The sequence below is a fragment of the Glycine max genome, chromosome 8 (genome assembly GCF_000004515.6).
Source record: "Glycine max cultivar Williams 82 chromosome 8, Glycine_max_v4.0, whole genome shotgun sequence".
Classification (NCBI taxonomy): Eukaryota; Viridiplantae; Streptophyta; class Magnoliopsida; order Fabales; family Fabaceae; genus Glycine; species Glycine max.
Genome location: NC_038244.2, coordinates 9644933 through 9667093, shown reverse-complemented (window position 1 = coordinate 9667093; position 22161 = coordinate 9644933). Strand labels below are relative to the sequence as shown.

General features: G+C 34.6%; 1 protein-coding gene across 1 annotated transcript; it reads right to left on the bottom strand.

Moving 5' to 3' along the window:
* Nucleotides 1-1655: 1655 nt before the first annotated feature.
* On the bottom strand, nucleotides 1656-21929 carry LOC100809231 (calpain-type cysteine protease DEK1). The gene is made up of 32 exons (XM_003532743.5): nucleotides 21639-21929; nucleotides 21392-21543; nucleotides 18767-19017; nucleotides 16321-16503; nucleotides 15706-15841; nucleotides 15297-15427; nucleotides 15061-15175; nucleotides 13960-14968; nucleotides 13666-13776; nucleotides 12187-12245; nucleotides 11880-12042; nucleotides 11341-11614; nucleotides 11083-11233; nucleotides 10870-10981; nucleotides 10615-10780; nucleotides 10441-10511; nucleotides 10214-10305; nucleotides 9927-10089; nucleotides 9535-9606; nucleotides 8525-8902; nucleotides 8322-8437; nucleotides 7939-8236; nucleotides 6080-6399; nucleotides 5079-5430; nucleotides 4520-4840; nucleotides 4339-4443; nucleotides 4095-4223; nucleotides 3580-3960; nucleotides 3036-3173; nucleotides 2651-2887; nucleotides 2147-2559; nucleotides 1656-2061 (listed from the first exon to the last, which is right to left on the bottom strand). Exons 2-31 carry the CDS (start codon nucleotides 21505-21507, stop codon nucleotides 2254-2256), a joined length of 6456 nt encoding a protein of 2151 aa, XP_003532791.1. The 5' UTR covers nucleotides 21508-21543; nucleotides 21639-21929; the 3' UTR covers nucleotides 1656-2061; nucleotides 2147-2253.
* Between the last annotated feature and the right edge of the window lie 232 nt (nucleotides 21930-22161).

Below are 22161 nucleotides of genomic sequence, written 5' to 3'. Positions count from 1 at the left end.
ACCATACAATTGCCTAGTATAACAATTATTTTCTATTCGTAATTTAAAAAAATATATTACATTATTTTATTTATATTCGAAGAGAAAAGCTTAGAGAAAACGAAAAGTTGGTGCATTTCTCAAAATTGAAACGTATCATAGCAGACAAAAGGAGGTTAAGAAGTCAAATTTTGAGATATCATATATGCGTTCCTTCCCCCAAATTTTGAACTTTAATTTTTTAGGGATGAATTTATTAGCAATTTACATCTTCAAAGATAAAAATACTATTTACTCTTTTTTATTATTAATTCAAAAGATGTAACTCATTCGGTTTGAATTTGAAAACTGATATGATATACACTAAACAAACTTGAAAAGAAATTAAAAACCTTGACTGTGAGTATTTTTTTAAATTCCCTAAAAAATAGGAAAAAAAAACAAATAATTTTAACAAAGTTTAGATTTTTTATCATTTAGAAGGTAAACATACTCATTTGTTTCATGTAAATTAAAATGTTAGTTAAAAATTGTAAAATTTAAAGATAAATTTAGTATATAATTAATTTATGGATTCATTTCATTTTAAGTTTGTTATACTTTGGTTTGAAATATATATATATATATATATATATATATATATATATATATATATATATATATATATATATATATATATATTACTTTATTAAAAAAAGTGATTTTTTAGATATTTAGTTTTGATATTCGCGTATATATTATTTTATTTAATTTATTTAAAAATTTACAATAATATAAAATATCCAAAAAAATGCTAATGACATTAATTGAAATTTTATTAGAAGAAATCTTTTATTTCATGTTTAATATTGTATCATATTTCAGTCTTGTGTTAATTTTTTAAACGTTTTATATAATCATATTAATATATTTTCTTTTACTAATAAATATTTGGGATCTAATAAATTAATCTAATAGAAACATATTAATATTTAAGTTAAACAAAAAATTACTAATATTTACATTCAATAAAAAATTACTAATATTTTAATCTAATAATGATAATTTACTGACCTTTTTATCCAAAATTAAAATTACTGATATTTTTGTCAAAAGAAAAAAAGAAATTATTGACATCTTTATAATCAAAATTATTGACATTTAAGTTCAATAATGATAACTTACTGATATTTTCCTTAAATCTATTCAGCAAGATCACATTCACAATCAATTTTGTGATTCGCCTTATATATCACATGGACTATTTTATTAACAGTAATAGACAAAAATTTAATCACCAAATAAATATCACACTTTTTACACTTTCAATAACTAAATTTTATATTTTAATCTTTCAATAACAAATTTATCAATAATTTATACATTTAAAAACAAAACTGCCTATTTACTGTTTGATTTAAACAAAAAAAATACTAAATTGACAACATCTTGCGGATATAAAAAAATAGCTAGTATCTAAAGTTACTATTAGAAATTTATAATTTTAAAATTGGAGTATATATATTAACATTTAGAAAGCATAAATAAATCTGAAACCCTTTTTGTCCTTTCAAGTTATATAAACGATTGGAACTCTAGAGATATCTAAGGAGCGCAAGACTTTAACTCTTCAAGTTATATAAGAAAACTACATATATTTTGAAATCAAATTAGATTAGAAAGACATTTGTACAAAATTTTCCCAAATGCCAATAAATGATAGGAACTGATAATTGTTAATGTTTGTACAATATTTTGCAATTGTCAAAACGGCAACTGAATTTACAATCAGTCACTCAATGCTTGTTACTATACCTCCCCACACCGTCCTTACCTCCATTTGAACCAGGTGTTAGTAAATTTCCTACTTATTTTCAGTTATTTCTTTTCCAACTTTGCTTAAATGGTTACAAGTATACCCCTATAGTACCACTTTTTTTTTATGTACACAATAAACAACCCGAGAGCCCTCTTCAATGCTGGCAGAAGTATAGTTCAAAATGACGAATCATCAGATTCAAAGACCAAGAGTGTGCGCGCAGCTATACCTCATCCATCTCTCGAACAGATGCCATCATTTCTCCCAGGAATAGTATCTCAATGCTGTGAAGAGAAAATACAAACCATCAATGTTAGATGACATATATATGAAAAGAAAACTGTTGGGAGAGGGGGAAGAGAAAATTACCCAATTGTTCTAAGCAGGGCTCCAGCAGTGCAAGTACATGATCCACCGAGAACCCAAGCAGAGAAACTTATCAAGAGGACAAGATACATGTAAGCTATCCCTAGGCACTACAAAGCTTCCAGAGTTACCGATGCCTTGGTGAAAACAGAAAGTACAAATGGTGCTTCTTCACCGGGGTGTATAGTAGTAGGAACTATAGTATATCCCTTTGGCTCAGGTTCCAAAACCATTTCACAGGATATTTCTCGAGAATTAACATAGTCTGTCCCACCAACTGATTCATGTAGGTAGATATTGAAAGCAGCACGTCTGCCACGAGTTTTGAGTATCCTCATTCCAATGTAGAACATCTGTGAATCATGGCTGGATTGATAATTTCTAAAACCAGCTGTTGTTCTTGAAAATCCCACACCCTATAAATATCATGAAATGAAATTTAAAGAAATTCAAGGGAAATGTTCTTTTTTGCAAATGTAGTATTAAATATGCAAATATCAGTAGTACCTGAGTCAAGGTAATGAATACATGAATAGGAAATGATGCATCTTGCCCAGTTGCAGTCAGTCTGAACTGTGGATTTTGATTCCATGTATCATAATCCTGACACCCCCCGGCACTGTAACCACGCCATTGACCATGAACAGAATGACGCATCTCTGATGGGTAGATACGGCAAATATATATTGATCGAAAATGAATCTGAAAATCTTGCCAGGACATCCAGAATATGCCATCTTTGGACTGTTGAAAAAAGTGACAAATGAAATGGTTACTTGACGTCAGCAAATGCTTAACACCGGGTAAGAGCAAATAGTCGGCTCAATCATAAAAAGATGCTAAGAAGTCAAAGCATATGAGTAATCCACAACAGAAAAGCATAAAGAACTACCTGCGGAACATGCTTCAGCTTGTGCTTTATCCTATCTGTCCACTCAGGCGATGAGTCAGACCATGGACCATTCCACTCCACTTCATTGGCCCATGGATTTCGGATCTGAACAAGTTTATGACCATCCACATCTCTTACCTAAAATTGTATGACAGCAGAGATCATTAAAAATCATTAGGATTGTCAGAGTACTCTCTGTAAGGCTTGAGTTGTTGGGTGAAGGCTCAAGAGTTGCCATGAATGACTATATATACTAAACACACTCCCTCGTACAAGAACCTTTTGGGCTTACAGCATGAATAATACACAACTCAACTCTACTTCATCCTCAAATTGAACTTAAAAAAAATAGAAGAACAAAGGTAATAAGGATAAACTCCTGACTAACTCAACATAAAAAGGCTTTCTTTCCATGTAAAGGACCAACTCTCTTAACAACTGAACTCTACTTCATCCTCAAGTTATATAGGTGAAGGGTTATAAATGGTTTTACATCTAACCATGACCGTGAGAATATAACAAATATAAGACATTATCCCATTACCTGCAGTATTGAGTATGCATGTCCTTGCACAATGCCACTAGAAGAGATGTGCACATCAGAACCTGAAGGACTTCCTGCACCTAGGAGAAAACCTTCTTGCTTGAAGCGTAACAGTTGAGACCACAATCTACCACTTGCAAGGTCAATTTGGGCTTCACCACTCCTCATGTCAATTTCCTCCCCAGCACCCCCCGTAAGATCCACCAGAGCATCCTGAACAAGCCCACCTTCTAGTGCTTCATAAGAGCCATGCAACTTGGCATATGCCTTCTCCAATATAGAGACCCAGAGTTCATAGGCCTTCTTACTAGTAGCAAATGCAGGTTTGCCCGGTAATTCACAAGGAATCCAATCATCAACAACAACAGGGATCCACTCGCCCTAGATATCATGAACCAAAATATGCAAAGAACTTAGATGCCATTTATTTGGAAAATGTTATCTATCCCGTTACAGCATGAAAAAGAGATAAACAATAAGAAACTAATATAAATCTGATTGTATATGCTTATTACCTGAACACAAAAGCGAACTGTATAAATTCCCTCCTCGTTGTAATCTGGAGTGATGATTACCTCTGATATACGTGAAACCTCTGCTAGAACAGCAACAGCACTCAAGAACCAACAATCACCTAAACGGCCCTGTTCAATATACATAACTATTAACACAAATTGAAAAATCAAAATACTAACAAAACATATATGAGAACAAACATTTATTTCAAAATTCTTGCAAGTGAGGTGTAAAACATGATACCTGACAAACATCTGAAGGGTTTGGAGCTCCTGAAAATAAGCACGGACGACAGTCAAGATGGTTCTGTCTGCCAATCTCACCTGGCCTCAACCACTCAGAAACAACCTGTAAACATGAAACAATATTAAGTTTGTAGGGGGGGTAATACAGTAAACTAAAAGATAATAATAAAGAGAACTACCTGTAACTTTGCAGGGGGGTTTGCAGGATCCACAAACAATGAGTGATCATTGGGAGGAAATTCCTGATCAGTAAAGCGTGTCTCTCCTCTGGCGTAGAGAGCTTCTTTGATGGCTAATTCTACAGATAACATCCGTTGATTAATCTCTTCTTGAGTTTCTATTCTAGGTTTTCTATACTTCCTTGAAAAGGAATCAATATCCACCACCATGCCATCACGTTCTGACCTTCTTTTCCTCCCACTAGAATACTGTCCATCCCAATCTACATCATCTCTGTCGTATAAATCTACATCAGCAGGATCACTGTCCCAACCATCAACCTAGACACAAAATGTGTTAATAAGATTAGGCAAAGTAAACATGATGGCTAGTAAAGCAGACAACAGTATGATGTTTAGTAAAGCATGATAAGAACATGTTCTGCATGTTGTAGCATTTAACAGTATTAGGAGGACAACTTATTCTGTTTCTGTAATTTATATATATTGTTTTTAAAATTTCAATTCTCTTCTTCCATACAAGAAGGGAGAGACAGGGAAGGGAGAAGCGGCAGCATACCCTCGAAGGTGAATCAGCCCACTGCCAATTATCTTCAGGGAAATCAAGTGCACCGAAGTCTGCCGAAGCCATTGAGGTATAGAGAGAAGAAACCTCATCATCAGTTAAGCACCTTCCCCAAAGAAAAGCATCCATAATATGCATCTTAGATTCAACCCCTTCACTATCTGACCGACCAAATGCATCAATATCTGTTGGTGGTCTAACACCAACCCACACTTCTGTCCCCTGCTCCCAAATGCTGCTACCCACACACAATGGTAATCCATTCTGATAGCCATCAAATCCACCATCCAAATAACATGTTGCTTCACCTAAATCAGCATCAATTGACATTGTTACAATATGCCACCTGCAATATATTTATCCACACAGAAACGTAAGAAACTTCAACAATTTATTGTGCATTGGAATAACATGGCCTAGTATAAGAGTATAATAGTGAAAGCCAAGCATACAACTAGTCAAAAACACAACGAGTAAAGTATACTATTATACCTAGACAGAACCATCCAAATAGATGATGACAAACTCAAGCAATTGAGCAAATAATATAAGTATTTTGCTCTATAAAAATCTCCTGTATTTCAAAATAGACTCATGCTTATAAATGGTCCGGTTTCAAATTTACCATGCCAAAATAGCAAAAGTCAGTCCTAACAGTCTTTAAAGGTAAAACTAGTTTATCTTGTGCATCTCAAGAAAGCTGGCAGAGATTCAAATTTGACTTTTGAATTCTTAATTATTGAAAAAACTGTGGAACTTAATCTGGAGAGATGAATTGTAAAACAATTAATAAGAAATACTGAAACCATATAATTATAAAATGCTTTAGGATTAAATTGGAATAACAAAATGTTATTAAACTAAGAAGATTACTGACACACATTTGAAGATAACCTGCAACAAAGAGGTAAAACATATATAACAAGAGAACTGAGTAACTGAACCTCAACTTTAAAAAACAAACACGATACATAAAATAAAGAGAAAGATCAAACCTTCCGTCTGCAATACTTGTTGCACTAATACTCCACTCCTTTGCAACCGTTGTTTGCCTATCACCTTTAGTAATCAATCTAAGCCCAACTTGTCCAGCCTCAATACCTTGTTCAGATCCAGCCACAAGAATTTCCCAGCAAATCTTCTTCTGAAACTCAGTGCCCAAAAGACAAACAGGACCAGATTCAGGTTGAATCATCAATGCAATGGAGAAGCTAACTTTTTGACTTTGACATAGACTGGAATCAATGGGACCACAATGCCTGCCACTGGCTGTTGGCTCATCATCAAGAACACATATGGCACCTGCCACTCCTGTCTGCACAGATATCAAAATTTCACTACAAATTAAGTAATCTCCAGAAGAGTCATCCTAATTATTTAAATTATGATACCACAAGTAGAGGGAGATTAAAAAAAATAGACTTTTGTAATGGATTATTTTATAAATACCAAAAAAAAATGGGTATAATTTTCATATAATGTCAGTGTAAATATTTGTATACTGTCAATCAATCAAAAATCACCTTAAATATGAATTATAATGTACTTATTAAAAAAATCAACAAAATTACCATGGATGACAATCTATGATCTGACGACAATCAGACAGTAAAAAAAAATCTACACTGTCAATGCATTCTAGTTAAATTCTTTAGAATAATTTTCCATCATATTTTTTTCAGTGAGTGATCCATCAGTCAAAGATAAAGGTGTGCATGTGCAGATATTTTAAATAGATGATTATCATAAAGAAAATCCAGTTAGCTGAAATGAGCTGGTAGGAATGGAACGAGTATACAATGAATCAGAAGTTTACTGAATACTTTGGAAAGGAATAGTAATGCAGCGTCAAGGCCCAAGATCACTGAAGGTGTATGAAAAGAGAGGCAAAAGGTGCAGTGTATTAAATTTGTTTTAGGAGAGGTGGGAGAGAGAGAGAGAATATAAGCCAGCAAAGGTGTGTAGAATGTAGGCTTGGTCTGGGAGAGATTAGACACTCTTGAAACTGTCTAGGAGTGTTTTCATTTTTGTACCATTGTACACTATACAGAATATACCAGGATCTGAATTCCCTTGATTCAGACCAGTTACTGCAATACAAATATTTTCATACTTAATTTCTTCCTTTTAGTCTTTCTTGCTTGTTGGTACCTATCAAACAAATTTGGTTTAATTAACAAAATTAATCTATTGAGAAACATATATCTGAAGAACAAATGAAAAATATATTATAAAATTAAGACTCTTATTCTTTTACACACACGCTTCAAACAAAATATATTTGACTTAAAAAGCTATATTTGTAACCTTGTATATTTATCAAATGGATTTGTTTTGTTTAAAAGATATTTTAAACAAAATAACATCAGTTTTAACATTTAATTTTTTAAATAAAAAATATCATTAAATTAAAAAAGGTTGAAAAACATTTTACTACTTAAGGCTACAGAGCACTATTATTTACATTATTTAACAAAAAAAAAGGGCAAATACCATAATTAAAAATAAAATTATTTTCTTTTGTTATACTGTTTCCACCACAATCCTGCTAATTCTTGAAAACCAAAATGGGAATGGAAACCATTCCACTATTAACTACATCATAGATGATACAAAAAGAGGTGATCATTCCATCCAATTATTTTTTTATTCCCATTGAAATCCCTCAAATAAATTTAACAGACTGTTAGAAAAACTGAAAAAAGATCCTACCAATTGTTTCCACTAATCATTCCATCCAATTATTTTTTTATTCCCATTGAAATCCCTCCAATAAATTAAACAGACTAAAAAAACTCAGATCCTACCAATTGCTATCAGAATTCAGAATAAATATCAAAGACAGTTAATGAACCTGAAGTGCACGCCGAGATAACTGTGAAGCACGAATCCTACGTGCAATGCTTGAAACCCTCTCTCGAGCAAAGGAATCATCTAGAACAGAATCACCTCCAACTGCACGTACAGCTGCTGCCATGGCAGCAGCCTCTCTGCTGCTAGCATTAGGAATGGAGGAGAGCAGAGAAGCTTCTATCTCCTTCCATTTACGTTCCTCTTTTTCAAGTAGGGCCTTCCTCCTTTCTTTCCCTCTGCCCTCCTCTTCACGCCTCTGCATGAAGACTTCCTCTTCCATCTCCTTTTCTCTTATGTAACTAGAAAATTCACAACAAAATATTTAGATAGAAAAAACATGGTAAAGATACTATACATATTAATATCAGATATTCAGGATAGTACCTCTCCTGAATGATTTCAAATTGCCTGCGATCTTCTGGCATCCACTTCTTTATTTTCTTAGCACTTAAATCAGAAAATCCAATGCTATCAAGAAAGAGTCTCAAACGAACCTCATCCTACCAGAGAAATGGATTATCATTGTCACAAGAATAAAAATAAAAACTAGATATCATCCACTATATGCAAAACTAGATATCCATTACCTGTGCTCGTTCTGCCTTTGATGTCAAACCAAGCAACAAAAGCAAATAACCACCAAACTTGTCCCACATGTACACCCACTCAGTATCAATGGCCTCTTCTAGTGCCAGAATTCGAGCATGAGCACACATTACTCTTCTATGATCTACATCGCTGGTTGGCTCATGGCGAAATGTCCTATGATATCTTAATCTACTAAAGAATGAACCTGCAACTAATTCTTCATTTCTCAAGCGGTCTCTTAATTTCATCACATCAGCTCTCGGAAGCACAAAATTTCCTGCCCTATCACGCATAATGGTAGGGTCTCCAATCAAAAGTGCAGCAGAACTAGCTGACCTCTGTGGTGCTGAGTAGGTTCCAGATAATGCATTTCTGGTCTGCAGTGCAAGTAAATATCATTAATTTACAGTTGAATTGCATTGACAAATGAAGGAGTTCTTTTCTGACAATAACATTCAATAATCAACAAACAGATAAAGGAGAACATATTTGTTAGAAAATATTTATGTGTGAGTATCAAGATTAAAGATAATTATTGAAGCAATTAACACATTTCCATTGGTTTAAGGTTACTTCAGCAAAGATTTTGATCAAAAATGGACTTTGTTAAAACAGGAAAAGCATGAACTACTAAGCTCAATGAAAATGCAGAAGATAAAACCAAATTAATTCAAAAGCATAAAAGATTTCCAAAACTCAGGATGATTGAGTATGAAGTACTTTAAAATAAATACAGCCACATTTACAGAGTAATTTATAATCAGTGGAAAAATTTCTCACTACATTTACAGAAGTATTAATTGCAGAGCAGTAAACCAAATTTTAGCAAGAACTTTGTTTCCACAAAGGAAGAAAATCTTTGGCAACATAGGCATACATAGCAGCTGTAGAGAAGGTTAGATTGACTACTGGCTACTACTCCAAAGTCCAAACAATGCTAGGAGGACAAGAATAAAATAAAGATATTGGCCCAATAGGGTCCTGCAATCTCGTTGGCAAATCTACTCACCTTTGTTGCTGATCTAGCAATTGCTTGAATAACAGTTTCCTTACCCAGGAAATGCACAGCATCTTCCATCATCTGTACATTTTACAAAGGTTAGAACTTTTTTTTTGCACAGCAAAAATATAAATTGTATTAATAATAAGATTCAGTACTAGGTGTACTGAAATACATAACAAGAAATTACAAAGGCATTGATGAGACAAACCCAACTAGAAAAGACAAATACAGATAAGCTAACAAAGGTTAGAACTTAGAACTTCAATTAGAAGGAAGAAAGAAGTTAGCACATTATAATAAGCCAGTTTCATCAGACATTTCGGTGCATATAATAAATCAAATCATTTAAATTTTGAAGTAGCTTAAAAGTCAGTGTCGGTCACAATGACTTCACAGACCTTAAGAGTTAGGCAAGGACGAGATACAGCAAACCCAAATGAAACAACTAGGGTAATTGCTGATACAGCTGCACCAGCAAAGGGTGGATAGATCTTTAAACTTGCAACAACCCCCCAGCCTTCGGTTGCCAGGGCAATCCCATATAGCATGAGAAAGGCCACACTGTAAATAGCAAATACAAGCAGTGGATACATAAAGTAATAAATCAGATAACAAGTAAATTCAAAGAAAAAATTAACCAACATATTTAAAAACAATAATAATAAAATTAGTGTTTGGGGTAAACCTGACATTCTTTCCACAATCTGCATGAGCATCATACACATACACTGGCAAAACTCGAGGAGAATATACAACAATGGGATTTGAAAGCAGAACCTGAGGAATAGAAAAAAAAAATCACCAAGGAATAAAACCTCTGAGCAAAACAAAGATGAACTCATGAAGCATAAAAGCATTTGGGATACAATAAAAAGCTGATATTACAAGATTGAAAATTAGAGAGTAACTCACTGTCAATGCCCGTCCGGCAAGAAGAAAAAGAAATGAAAAATAACCAACCGATGCTCCAACAAATGGTTTACCTGAAAAAAAGAGCAAAAAAGATAATGTTAGCACTTTAGCAGATCAGCCACTTTCTACTTAAGATATGCATATCAATGCCAATATAATGGACTTGAATAGAACCTTCAAACCATCCAACAAGAAATGCTGCCAAAGCCAACAGAAAAGCAAGGAAGCAAACAAAGACCATCTGTGTCCGGCTCAAATAAAAATTGTTTGATGCCCAGTGGTGAATGGCACCAATTGCTAATACCATAAGGAGAAGAACCAAAAGAAATGCTACTCCTATCTGCAGTAATATAAAGGAAGAGGTTCAGCCAAAGAATTTTGACCTTGGGGAAGAGGGAGTTAAAGAGACAATGAATTCAACACACTTACAGTCCAAGGCTTGACAACAACTATCAAAGCTGAAATAGCACCAAGCAGAAGCAAAAGACCAATTATAACAAAAATATATACACCACGAGAAAGTTTCCAATCATCATCCTTCCTGCAAATAGACATTTTAAAAAGATCAGACATCTATCACACAGCAATAGCTGTCAATTTACCATAAAGATAAATTGACAAATACAAGAAAGTGTTACCTACCACTTAAGCAATCCACAGCAAAGCGACAGCACTGCTGGAATGCAGACTAAAGGAAGTAAAGCAGCTAAGAAATCACCGTTTGTTGGAACTTGGTCGTCCCTAGTTTTGATAACTTCTAAATAGGACACCCCGCAAAATGCCACAAGAATAACTGCAGAAATAGTTACAGAAATAAGCTAAGTAGATATCAGCAACAACAAAAGCAATCTTATACTTTTGTATGGGGGGAGGATTTGTAAATACAAAATGAGAAAATACCTGCAAAAAGTCCAATAAAGATAGCAGAGGAAAGGGAGAACCGATATGTTGCAAACCATGAAATTATTGGAAGCACGCTCGTAACAACTAAACCAATTGCAGATGCCATTGCCCAGCCAAGAAAAACAGATGATGTGTAAGGGGAACCCAAAATTTTTGGATCACCATTCCATCCCTTGTATCGTAAATCGTCTAAAGGCTTCGCAGAAACTATTGCACCCAAAGCCAGTACAGATCCAACAAATACTGACATACTGATAAGAAGAACAATACCCTGTAAAAGGGAACAAGAAAAGCTTATGCATCAACAAGAAATTTAACTTGACAGAAAGAGTAACAAATGCATAACACACCTCCATCTATGAATTAAAATAATTATGTACATATGTCATATCCTAGAATGAAAAACAAAGTGATTTTATCAGGAGGAAAAGCTAAGACTAAGAGAAACCACATATCAGGAGATAAAGCTAGGAGACACCAGAAAACATCAAATTATAGACACCCTAATAGTAAGTAGGAAAGGCATAAGAACTAACCTCCTTTGTTCGAGGAATTCGATCATTTCCAGCACTCCCAGTACAATTCACACGAGGAACCCAAAATTGGTAACCATTACAAATCCATATGGGAATGGCAACAGAAAGGCATGCCACCAATAGTGGCACAGTCAAGGATATACCAAGGAGAACAGATGATTTGCTGCATAAATTATATGATGAATAATTAATAAAATGCAAACAAAGGTTAAAGCAGTTATGCTGATAGAAAAAAGGCATTCACATTCAATAGAAATGAGGTCAAAATTTAAAAGTATGAACAACTTTCAGGAATAGTAGGGCTTACCTTAAAAAGGAGAGCAACAATCCAACACAAGTGCTGAGTAGCCAAGCAATAAATCCATACTGAAGACAGTGAATTAGAGAGAGAGAGAGAGAGAGAATATGCAATTAGTTATTCGTTTAAACCTCAAACAAATACTTTATCAGACATCATGTTATTGAATGCATGCACTAAAACAAGAGTCTCTTAACAGAAAAAGCAACAGACATAAATAGTCAGGCTAAACATAACAATTGAATAAATTAAAGAGAAAACATGAGAGCTAAATGAAATCCCTAATTCTAGTTAACATTACAATAGTGAGGTTAGAAAAAGAAAAAAAAAAACCTCCAAAGGCAATCAGTACCCATAGGCTGTAGCTACTCCTATAAGGAAGGATGTCAAAAATCACAATTTTACTTGTAGGGTTGTTCGATTCTACAATTTCCATGAAGGTATACAATCCTGATTTAACAGAGGATAGCAAGTTGCTGGGATCAATGAAGGGAATGAACTTCAAGGAACCATTAATTTTCATGAGCTACATGACTGCACACCTCTAACAAGCCAAGAAAACACACATTGTAACTTAGTCCAAGTGGAAACCAAGATGCAAGGGTGTCAAAATCGAGATCCTACTTAGGACTGGGGCGAAAGATGGTAAATTGGGATGATCATAAATTGTGTGACATCAGATGTAAGATCCCACCAGCAAATCTCAAGTAAGAATTTAGATATTTGTTTAATAGTTATATTATTTAATAATTCAATGTCTATTTTATATTTTATAGCAATTATGGAAAGGAAAAAGGAACACCGAGAAAAATAATGAGAAGTCAAAGAATCAAGAGACCTTGTATAGATCCAGCATAAGCTCAAATTATGGGTTTAAGAAACAAAAACAAACAAATAAATAAAGCTTCGTCTCTCGCCACACCAAAGTGATTTGAGAGTAGAGTTATAGTGGTTCGGGGCCACATCTGAAAGAGAGGGGTTTAATTCTGAGAGAAGAGGGGGGTCAAGTGATTCAAAGAGGCTGAGACAATGGGGATTTAGGGATTTCAGGTTTTCAAATTGCAGGTTTGGATCACAGGCTGCCAGCTCAGCCCATCACAGAAAGACAAACTCAGTTCAACAAACTAGGACAATCCCACATTTCCAAAGAGTTTCCCAATAATCCCACCCCAAGAGCATATATGGGCAAGAGAATGGTATCATGATAGCACCAGTAAAGTTAGCCCTCTCACCTAAAGCTAATACATGTGCACTATAAGAATGTATAAACCTTAAAAGACTAAAACAGACGCATCAAAACCAAAAACTTTATAAAGAACAGAAGCACTTCCTATATTATAAATTTACAACAATTAGTCAAGTACACATAGCAAACAGCCAAACATTATCAGTCAGCTCAGCAAGATAAAAAGTTAAAAATCAAGTTCATCCATTTCAGTAGATGACAATGATTTGCATTTTTAATCCAAAAAACAGCCAATTCCGTACCTTCCTTGGTTTTGATGTCATTGACATTTCTTCTGCTGTAAGTGATCGAAGGAAAGCCATAATTGAACATATCACAGGAGATAACAGGAGCACCGCCAAACCAAACTCAAACTACAAGCAATAAAGGTTCAGGAAATATCAAAATGAGCATTGCAAGGTTTAAACAGTTACAACCCCAAGATCAAACAAATAAAATACATATAACAAGCTTCTAGAAATAGATGTGTGTGTGTGGGTGTCATTCAGTCCCCCAAAACAAACCACAAACATACTAGGAAGGGACTCAGCACTCACCTGCTGGTGTGTTGCATTAATAATTTTGATCGTTTTTGGACGGAATATGGCAACAATGATGGTTTCAAGTATGAAAATAAAACTAAACAGAACCCATGCTCGCTCTGGAGTACCCGTAATGTGATGCAATACAAGTCTGCACAACTGAAGCCACTTTTCAAGCCCATGTAGCCTCAATTCTTCAGATAATGAAATTTGATTAGGCATGGCATTGTCAACACTGGTGTTATCAGTATTTTCATTATGATCTCTATCTGCATCCATGCTACTCCTTTGCAACAATGCCAGTATAGTTGGATCTAATTCTAAACTTTTCTCTTTTAACATCATAGCAAAATTTGGATCCAATCCTTTGTCCTGTAATAAACTACTCAATTCTCGATCACCTTGTCTTGTCCTACTTTTCAGCATAGTTGCAATCCTAGGGTCATTCAAACTTTCCTGGAACGCAAGAGCCAAATTCAAATCCAGTGTTTGTTGATTTGCAGAGTTTGATGCACTAGAGTCATTCCCTTGACTATCAAGACCACTACTAGAACAAACCACCAAAGAATTATTGTGATCCAAATTTCTATCATCAGATGATGTTCCAACTTCTGGCTCATGAACAACTGAGCGACAGGAGCTGCTATGTAATGCTAAACTTGACCTTCCACTATCTATGCTTTTATCACTATTGATTCCATCCGGCAAACTAGTAGTTTGAGACAGGACATTATTCCAATTGCTCCCATCACCTGCAGCCATAGCCCTGCCAGCTTCAATGACATTACCAAGATTACCGGCTTCAACACTACTACTTCGTTTCATACTTGAGCCACAACCTTCAGAAAAGCTAGATGAACTGTTGTGCTCCTTTCTACGGAATCCTTCTCTCAGACGAACTACAGTGCTTTGTAAGGCATCTCTCCTCGCAGCCAATGGGTTTGTGGCTGACCAATGGCGAGAAACAGCCGCTCCTAGCAGTACAGATGCCATAACAGCATAGCTGATACAGTGCCCTAAATACCTGTGAGAGGCGAAAGTAGAGAAAAGTCAACAAACCAATAATAGATGCAATTGTGCTGAGAAAAAGGTCATTTTTCAATTTAAGAAACTAACCAGTAGTGCACTCCAAAACAGATAAGAAAAACACGAGATGTTCCAGCAATAAACAGTGCTGCAACACGACTATCAAGAAGTTGAAAACCATACAGGCAAGCTCCCAAATTCCAGTCTACAGAACAAGAAGTGCACAGAAAAAAAGCAAATCAAATAAACAGAGATGAAAAGTGCAAAAGAATTTTCTGTTAATATTAAAAAATAATATAATAAATACCAAGAGCTAATTAAATTACCAAGAATAATAACAGCAACTGATGTAATTGCTCCAAGCCAATTCTCCTCCTTTGCTGTTAGACCATACAAGATGGAGTATACTAACAGAACACATAGTGAGCCAAGATAGAGCAGTACAAGATGGGAAGCCCTACAAAGACAAACAAAAATAATAAGAACTTGGAAGAAAGCTTAATGAAATAGTAGTACTATATGTCTACATCCAGATAAATATTTGAGAAGCAATATAAAGATTTATTATCCAGCAAAGTAATTAGACCCATTAATAAAATACATGAAAAAGGGGGTATAAAAATAATAGCAAAATAAATGTCTGTCTAACAGACAGTACTGAATGCTATAAAAACACCTTACAGTTATTTGTCTCCACTACGATACCCAACAATGAGAACAAGAACTAGAACATACCTTCTAGATTGTCGAGGATACAACTCATTAGGGTCTGGGGGTTCTGGTAAACATGCTACTGGACCTACTTCAATACAATCAGAATAAGCAAATTTGTATGCCCTTCGCACGTATTCATCCACATCCAAGCCATTCCCTACGATGAATAATGGCAATAAGATTATGCAAATAACAAAAAACAAAAATAAAAAACAAATAGAATCAAGCCAAAAGCAGTATACGTACAAACGAACACTGTCTACATCAAAAACAAATGTCATCTATTACTATTATAATACTACTATCTACTGGAGTTATAACACAATGAAGCGTACCAAACTAAAGATGAGTGTTGTGCATGTAGGGATTAAAAATACTATTTTTTTGTCACTACATGACAGCCATTTTTAAATTTGATCCTTATATTTTAGGGTAACTCAACTTCAATATCACAATATTATGGCAACAAACAGTACAGACAACATTGAAAAGGGTTAGAAGCTAACTGAAAAGTTTCTTCACATAAGGACTACACTGAACATGATTATCGTGTACAACAACCAAAAACATATCTTAACCTTTAATAATAATCAGGAATAGCAATTTGTAAATGAACTAAGTGATTCAAAAGCATACCATTAAACACCATTCTGCAAATAAATAGCATGTTGATTGCTAAAGCAATTGCAGAGACTCCAAAAAAGAAACCAGAAGGAGAATAGCGGTCAGATGCTCGTGATCCAGTTGTAACATATACTGCACAGAGTTCATATGCACAAAGAAGAGCAACAGCCAAAAGAAGCAGGATTGCAACAGCCCCTGTCAAAGAAAAATGCAGATATTGGTTATTACAACTATAACATCAACCAACATCAAAACCAAACTAAGTAAATCATATAAAATTCCCAAACATACTATATCTTTATAAAACCAGGTAAATATACTTTTCATGTCTAATCTGTACAACACTGCTTCCTGGCTATATATCATTCACCTATTAATACTAAACTTAGACACAAAAAGCAACATAGAGAACAAAAACAAAAAAGTTGTACAGCTGACAAGAACAAAGTTTTCCGTCAATAGCTTTGACTGAAGACCTAATCAAAGAACATTTCCTGTTGCTTGTTCTACTAACAAAATACCTATTTATAAGCAACTTATTTCACTGCTGTTGGAAAACAAAAAATAGGAACAAAAGCCCCACATAGGTTGGACAAGAAGAAATGTAATAGGATATCAGCTTAGACGGCAAAAACTCTAAATGCCCTAGGCATTCTAGACAGAGTAATAACACTCAAGCAGAATCCCATGAGACTAGCTCACAGTTGAGGGACATATGTCAACTTATTTGAGCTTTCAGCAGTATGGCCTTCACTATTTGATTTTATTCAATTGCTAGCTCCAGATGATTCTCCAAAGCAGGAGCATTTCTTCCGCAAAACCACAGTAAGAAAAGGATAATCAGCAGAAATCATGATTCGCATGGCTTCTATCAACTTTTAACCTCACATGATGCTTGTTTTCTCCCAATCTCATTCACAAAATTGGCATCTTTAGTGGGTCATGTTAACTATGGAAATAAACCTATAGTAAATTTCAGAGTCATATCTAGAGCATACTACATATGGGGTCTATACCATATTGTTTCAACCTAGAGATTTAAAATTGTTAGATTTTTATCAATGATTATTCTCATTGAACCTAGTTATTCTTAACAAAGAAGGAACAAAAATTCCATTTTTTAAAAATTTAGCTCTGCTTCAAAGTCAATTTGGTATTTCTATTTGTACTAAGAAGCAAAAATGACAGGACATTTAGATCTAATTCTAAACTTTTCTCTTTTAACAACGTAGCAAAATTTGGATCCAATATGTACACACAACCGTCAACAATTTGTACACATATACAGAGCCTTTCAACAAGGACAATTTAAGGAACTATATACAGAGCAATTGCCAGGCTTTGTTGCAAAGGGGGAATCCTTACAACCAGATGTTGATTACAAAGATCCCTTTATGGCCTCAAACAGCCTCCTTAAGCTTGATAGTGTTGTTATGCAAGTCTTTTCTGGCTTATAAAGAAGCAGATTGCTCAATTTTATGTTGAAGTCACTGTACTTCTCAGTTACGATACATTTGGTTGTATATGCTAATCAAATTGTTATTACAGATGACGCTCATCATGGCATTCATTTTATTAGAAAAATATAATTATAATTCATCAATTTTGGACCAAAACTAGGGAAAACTCTGGTACTTCTAAAGAATTGATGTTGCTCAATCTTAGGTCAACATTATTATTCATCAACCAGTATGCCTTAGACATATAAAGGAAACAGGCATGTTGAAAGCTAGACCTAGACCTATTGATAATCCAACTGTTTACCTTCTGATTTGCTATGAGTGTCGTTAGTAAGTTTTACAATATTAGGGCCATTTGTGTGTTAGAAGTAAAACACACCATATCATTCTAATCTTATATATATTATTCAATCAAACTTGTTCTATTTTACTTCTTTTCACTAACCAAGACAATGTCATCTCCTATAAACATGATCAAATTATTATTTTTAGTCAATTTCTCAACTGTGGAACTTCTTTGTTTGGCATCCAATACTTTAACCCTGCTGTAGTTCCCAATTGTTCTCAATTTTTTTGGCAACTTTATGACCACTTGCCAACATATCCAGCAACCTTTTTGACCAAATTTTTTTTGGAACCAGGTTTGCACTGAATCCAGTAAAGCCTGTGCAATTTATTCCACTTTTCTAATGAGAATATCACACTAATTTTAACAATGGAAAAATCATACATGACAGCAGTTACAGTTATTCCCTCTTCTGTTCACTTTTTCATGAAACAGAGGACATAATCATCACATCCAAAGGCTGTCAATTGCTCAAATGATGGAAGATCATCCACAGAAAACAATCCACAACAGTATTACCAGAAACAGTCTCTACCTAAGTTACAGCATTTAGAAATTCAGGTTTCAAATTGAATAGAATATATAAGCTTAATAACTGTGAACAACACAAAATTTGTTTTGTTAAACAAAAAATAGGCCGGAAAATACATACTTGAGCTTTGCCACTGAGTTCTCCACCAGAGCATAATTGAATAAAATGCCAATAGAAGGGCAGTGCCAGCCATTATTACAGCCAAACCAATCAGGTCTCGACCCAATATTACAATCAACCAAGAGCCCCAAATGATAAGTACCAGAATTGGAGAAATAACAACTACCCATGCAGAAAGATTCAGGAAACCACAGAGCAAATGAAGTTGAGGACCTTGCAAGATATTTGGCCATTTCCGAGCAAAGATCCAACTGAAATAGAAACAAATAAATAAAAATAGATGCAAAGAAGCCCAAAACAATGTTCTGAAATTCATAGTACTTTAAATGCATGACAAAAGCAGCATAAAAACAACTTGTATTTCTTCTCAAAACATGAGATAACTTAGAAAGTCATCAATGTAGCCAAACTTGAACTTATTTGTTCTTGAAAAGCAATCAAGATGCCCAGACCAACATTATGTGTTACATTCTACAAGCCAGTTGCTATCACTGTGGATTCATCAAATATTTTAAAATTAATCACAACAGACCACATCAAAACAAGAAGTCAAATTACTCAATTTTCTGAACATGTATAGATATTAGAGACTCCTGTCAAACAAAGTAGGTCAAATCCTAGATGTCAATTTTTATTTTTATTTTTGCTCTGTTTACCTATACTAGTATTGTCCAGCAAAACAATAATTTTTTTTTTCTTGCTATCCAATAATCATAGTAAAATACCATTAAAGAGTTAAGAAATTTCTTTTTGATAATAAAACAAATAATATACACACAAAAGAAATCGAGTGCAATCGGCTAGAATATAATTCGAACTCAACTTTTATGAGACATCCTTTTCTTCTTAGCTTCACAGGTTTCTTCTTTAAGGGTGTCTCTATATTAGAGTAGTGTTACTCTCTCACTCTCTGTAATATGATTGTACCCATTCCTACAGGATATCCTGATAACCGAAGACAGCTCAGCAGTAACTATAGTTATTTACAACCATATCAATTCTGTTTCTATATATAGCAGGAGCCTCATAATTGTAAGATTGACTTCATTTTACAGAATTATAAATTTACATTTCAGTATTCATTTTCTCTTCCTCACAACTTTATCATGGCTTTGAGAGCTTTGCTCGAACCCAAGATGACCTCTGAACAACCAATTCATGCTCACCACTGAGATTGCATCCTCCGTCAACACCTCTCTCCTCCATGGAACCTTCTCTGGCATCATCCGCAGTTATATTTTCTCACTCTGTTTCCTAGAAAATGATTCGGAAAATTATCTACTTTGGTGCCAGCAAGTTGAACCAATAATCAAAGGCCGTCGTCTTCACCACTTTCCCACCAATACAGTAATTCCATCAAAATTCCGCTCACTTGAAAATTGTGGGGCAAATCACATCTGTGAAACCTATATTGCATCAGAGTAACAAGACTTGCTTCTCTCTTGGTTACAATCATCAATTTCTGACAGTATGCTTGCTTGAGTAATCAGATGCAAGATCTCTAAGCAATTATGGGATAAAATCCACTCCTTTCAATTTCACAAGAATGTGAAGGGCTGAAGGCCAGACAACTTCAGACAAGAACTTCAAAGCACAATGCCTTAAGATTGAACTATTTTTTAGTATCACCTTTGAATACAATCCCTAATTGAAGATCTAACTGTGATTGGAGATACAGTTTCACCAAAGGAGCAACTTAATGAAATAATCAGAGGCCTACTGAAGATTACGAATCTATTATTTCCTTGATTAGCAACTCAATTAATACAAATCACATACTACTCTGGTCTTAAATATAAGAAGGAAAAAAACACCTTTTTCTTGGTCTCAAATATAAGAAAATTTCAACTAACTTTACCTCATTTAATGCTACTATCTCTAAACTGCCCTTCAATTAATTGAGGTTTTAGTTCCGATGACTCATTTTTATTCCGTATATTAAGTTGGGAAAAAAATTAATTTTTAATTGAGATTGAGGCAATTAAATGTAGTTAACTAACTTTCTTAGTTAGCGTAAATCGTTTCTTTCTTATATTTGAGACTGGAGGGAGTATATGGACCATACAGAGTTTAAAGGTTATTTTGTATGATGTCCATAAGCACATCACATTGAATGATTAAAGGTTAGACTTCTCATCTTACATTTAGCACCCATCCCATGTGCGATACGTTTACTAAAAACACTAGCCGCTAAGGCATTACCAACATGCATCTTCACGTGAATTCCGACAAAATTACTTAAAAAAATGAGTGCAAGGTAAAAGAAAGCAAAGCACTCAGGACTACGAAGCATCAACCTCGTGTACAGAATTCCCAAATTACCGGCTCACACGGTTCAAAACCGCCATACTTAGCAGACCATCAAAAAAAACGAAAAAGCATGGCAACTGAAAATCAGTTATGAAATTCAGCGACAGTACACGGCAGCCAATGCCAGTAAATATCAAATTATCAATTATCTTAAAACAACTACTAATTTTAGCAACAAAAACCATACGCCACAAAAAAAAAAAAAAATCAACAGCATTAACATTGCAGCATGGCAACTGAATCTTAAAACTACAAACAAACCCAAAGCACCAAGTCAAAACAGGTAAACAGAAGCACAGAATCACGACGAGATACCTATAAATTCGCCAGGGCCTCCAATTCACAGCCCAAAGAATGAAGAACGATGCCAAGCCCAACACCAAGAAGAGGATCCCGCAAATCACGCAAGCGAGGAGAAGCGCACGGTCCATGCCTCTTCCTCCTCCACTCAAACAACGCGCATGCACCTGATTACAGCCACAGAAAGAAAGAAAAAAAAAACAGCGTTAATTGCGACGGTGCATGTGAATGCCGAAACGGAACGAACGGGTTTTGAGCTTACCTCGCTGTTGTGAGCTGAAATGGCAGCAACATAGTGGCGAATTCAGCTTAAATGAGGCATGGATGAAGCAGCTAGGGTTTCAAAGTGAGGGTTCAAGGAAGCTAGGGTTAGTAATAGTAACAACAAAAATTGAAATAGAAAGAAGAAGAAGGGTTTGTGAATTTGTTTGGGTCTCTGTTTCTTACACACACACTTGGGATTGTATAAAAGGATTTATGAAGAATGAAGATTAAAACCCTACTCTGCCCCCTTCTTCTGTTTGCTCAGCCTCTGTCAACTATATAAGTAAACATAGAATAAACTAAATTAGTAGAAAAATGAAAATTCTTCCTTTTTCTCTCTCCTCTACGTATGAGAGAGAAAGTAAAGACAAATAATGTGCAGAAAGAAAAGGAAAATAATTGCTTTAACGTTTTTTTATTATTACCGGTTTAAGACTTTTTATTTATTTTAACAGTTTTATTTGGACCAGCAGCGACTCACTTTTTCAACTCTCTTTCGGCATTTGTATATTTTTTCAAAT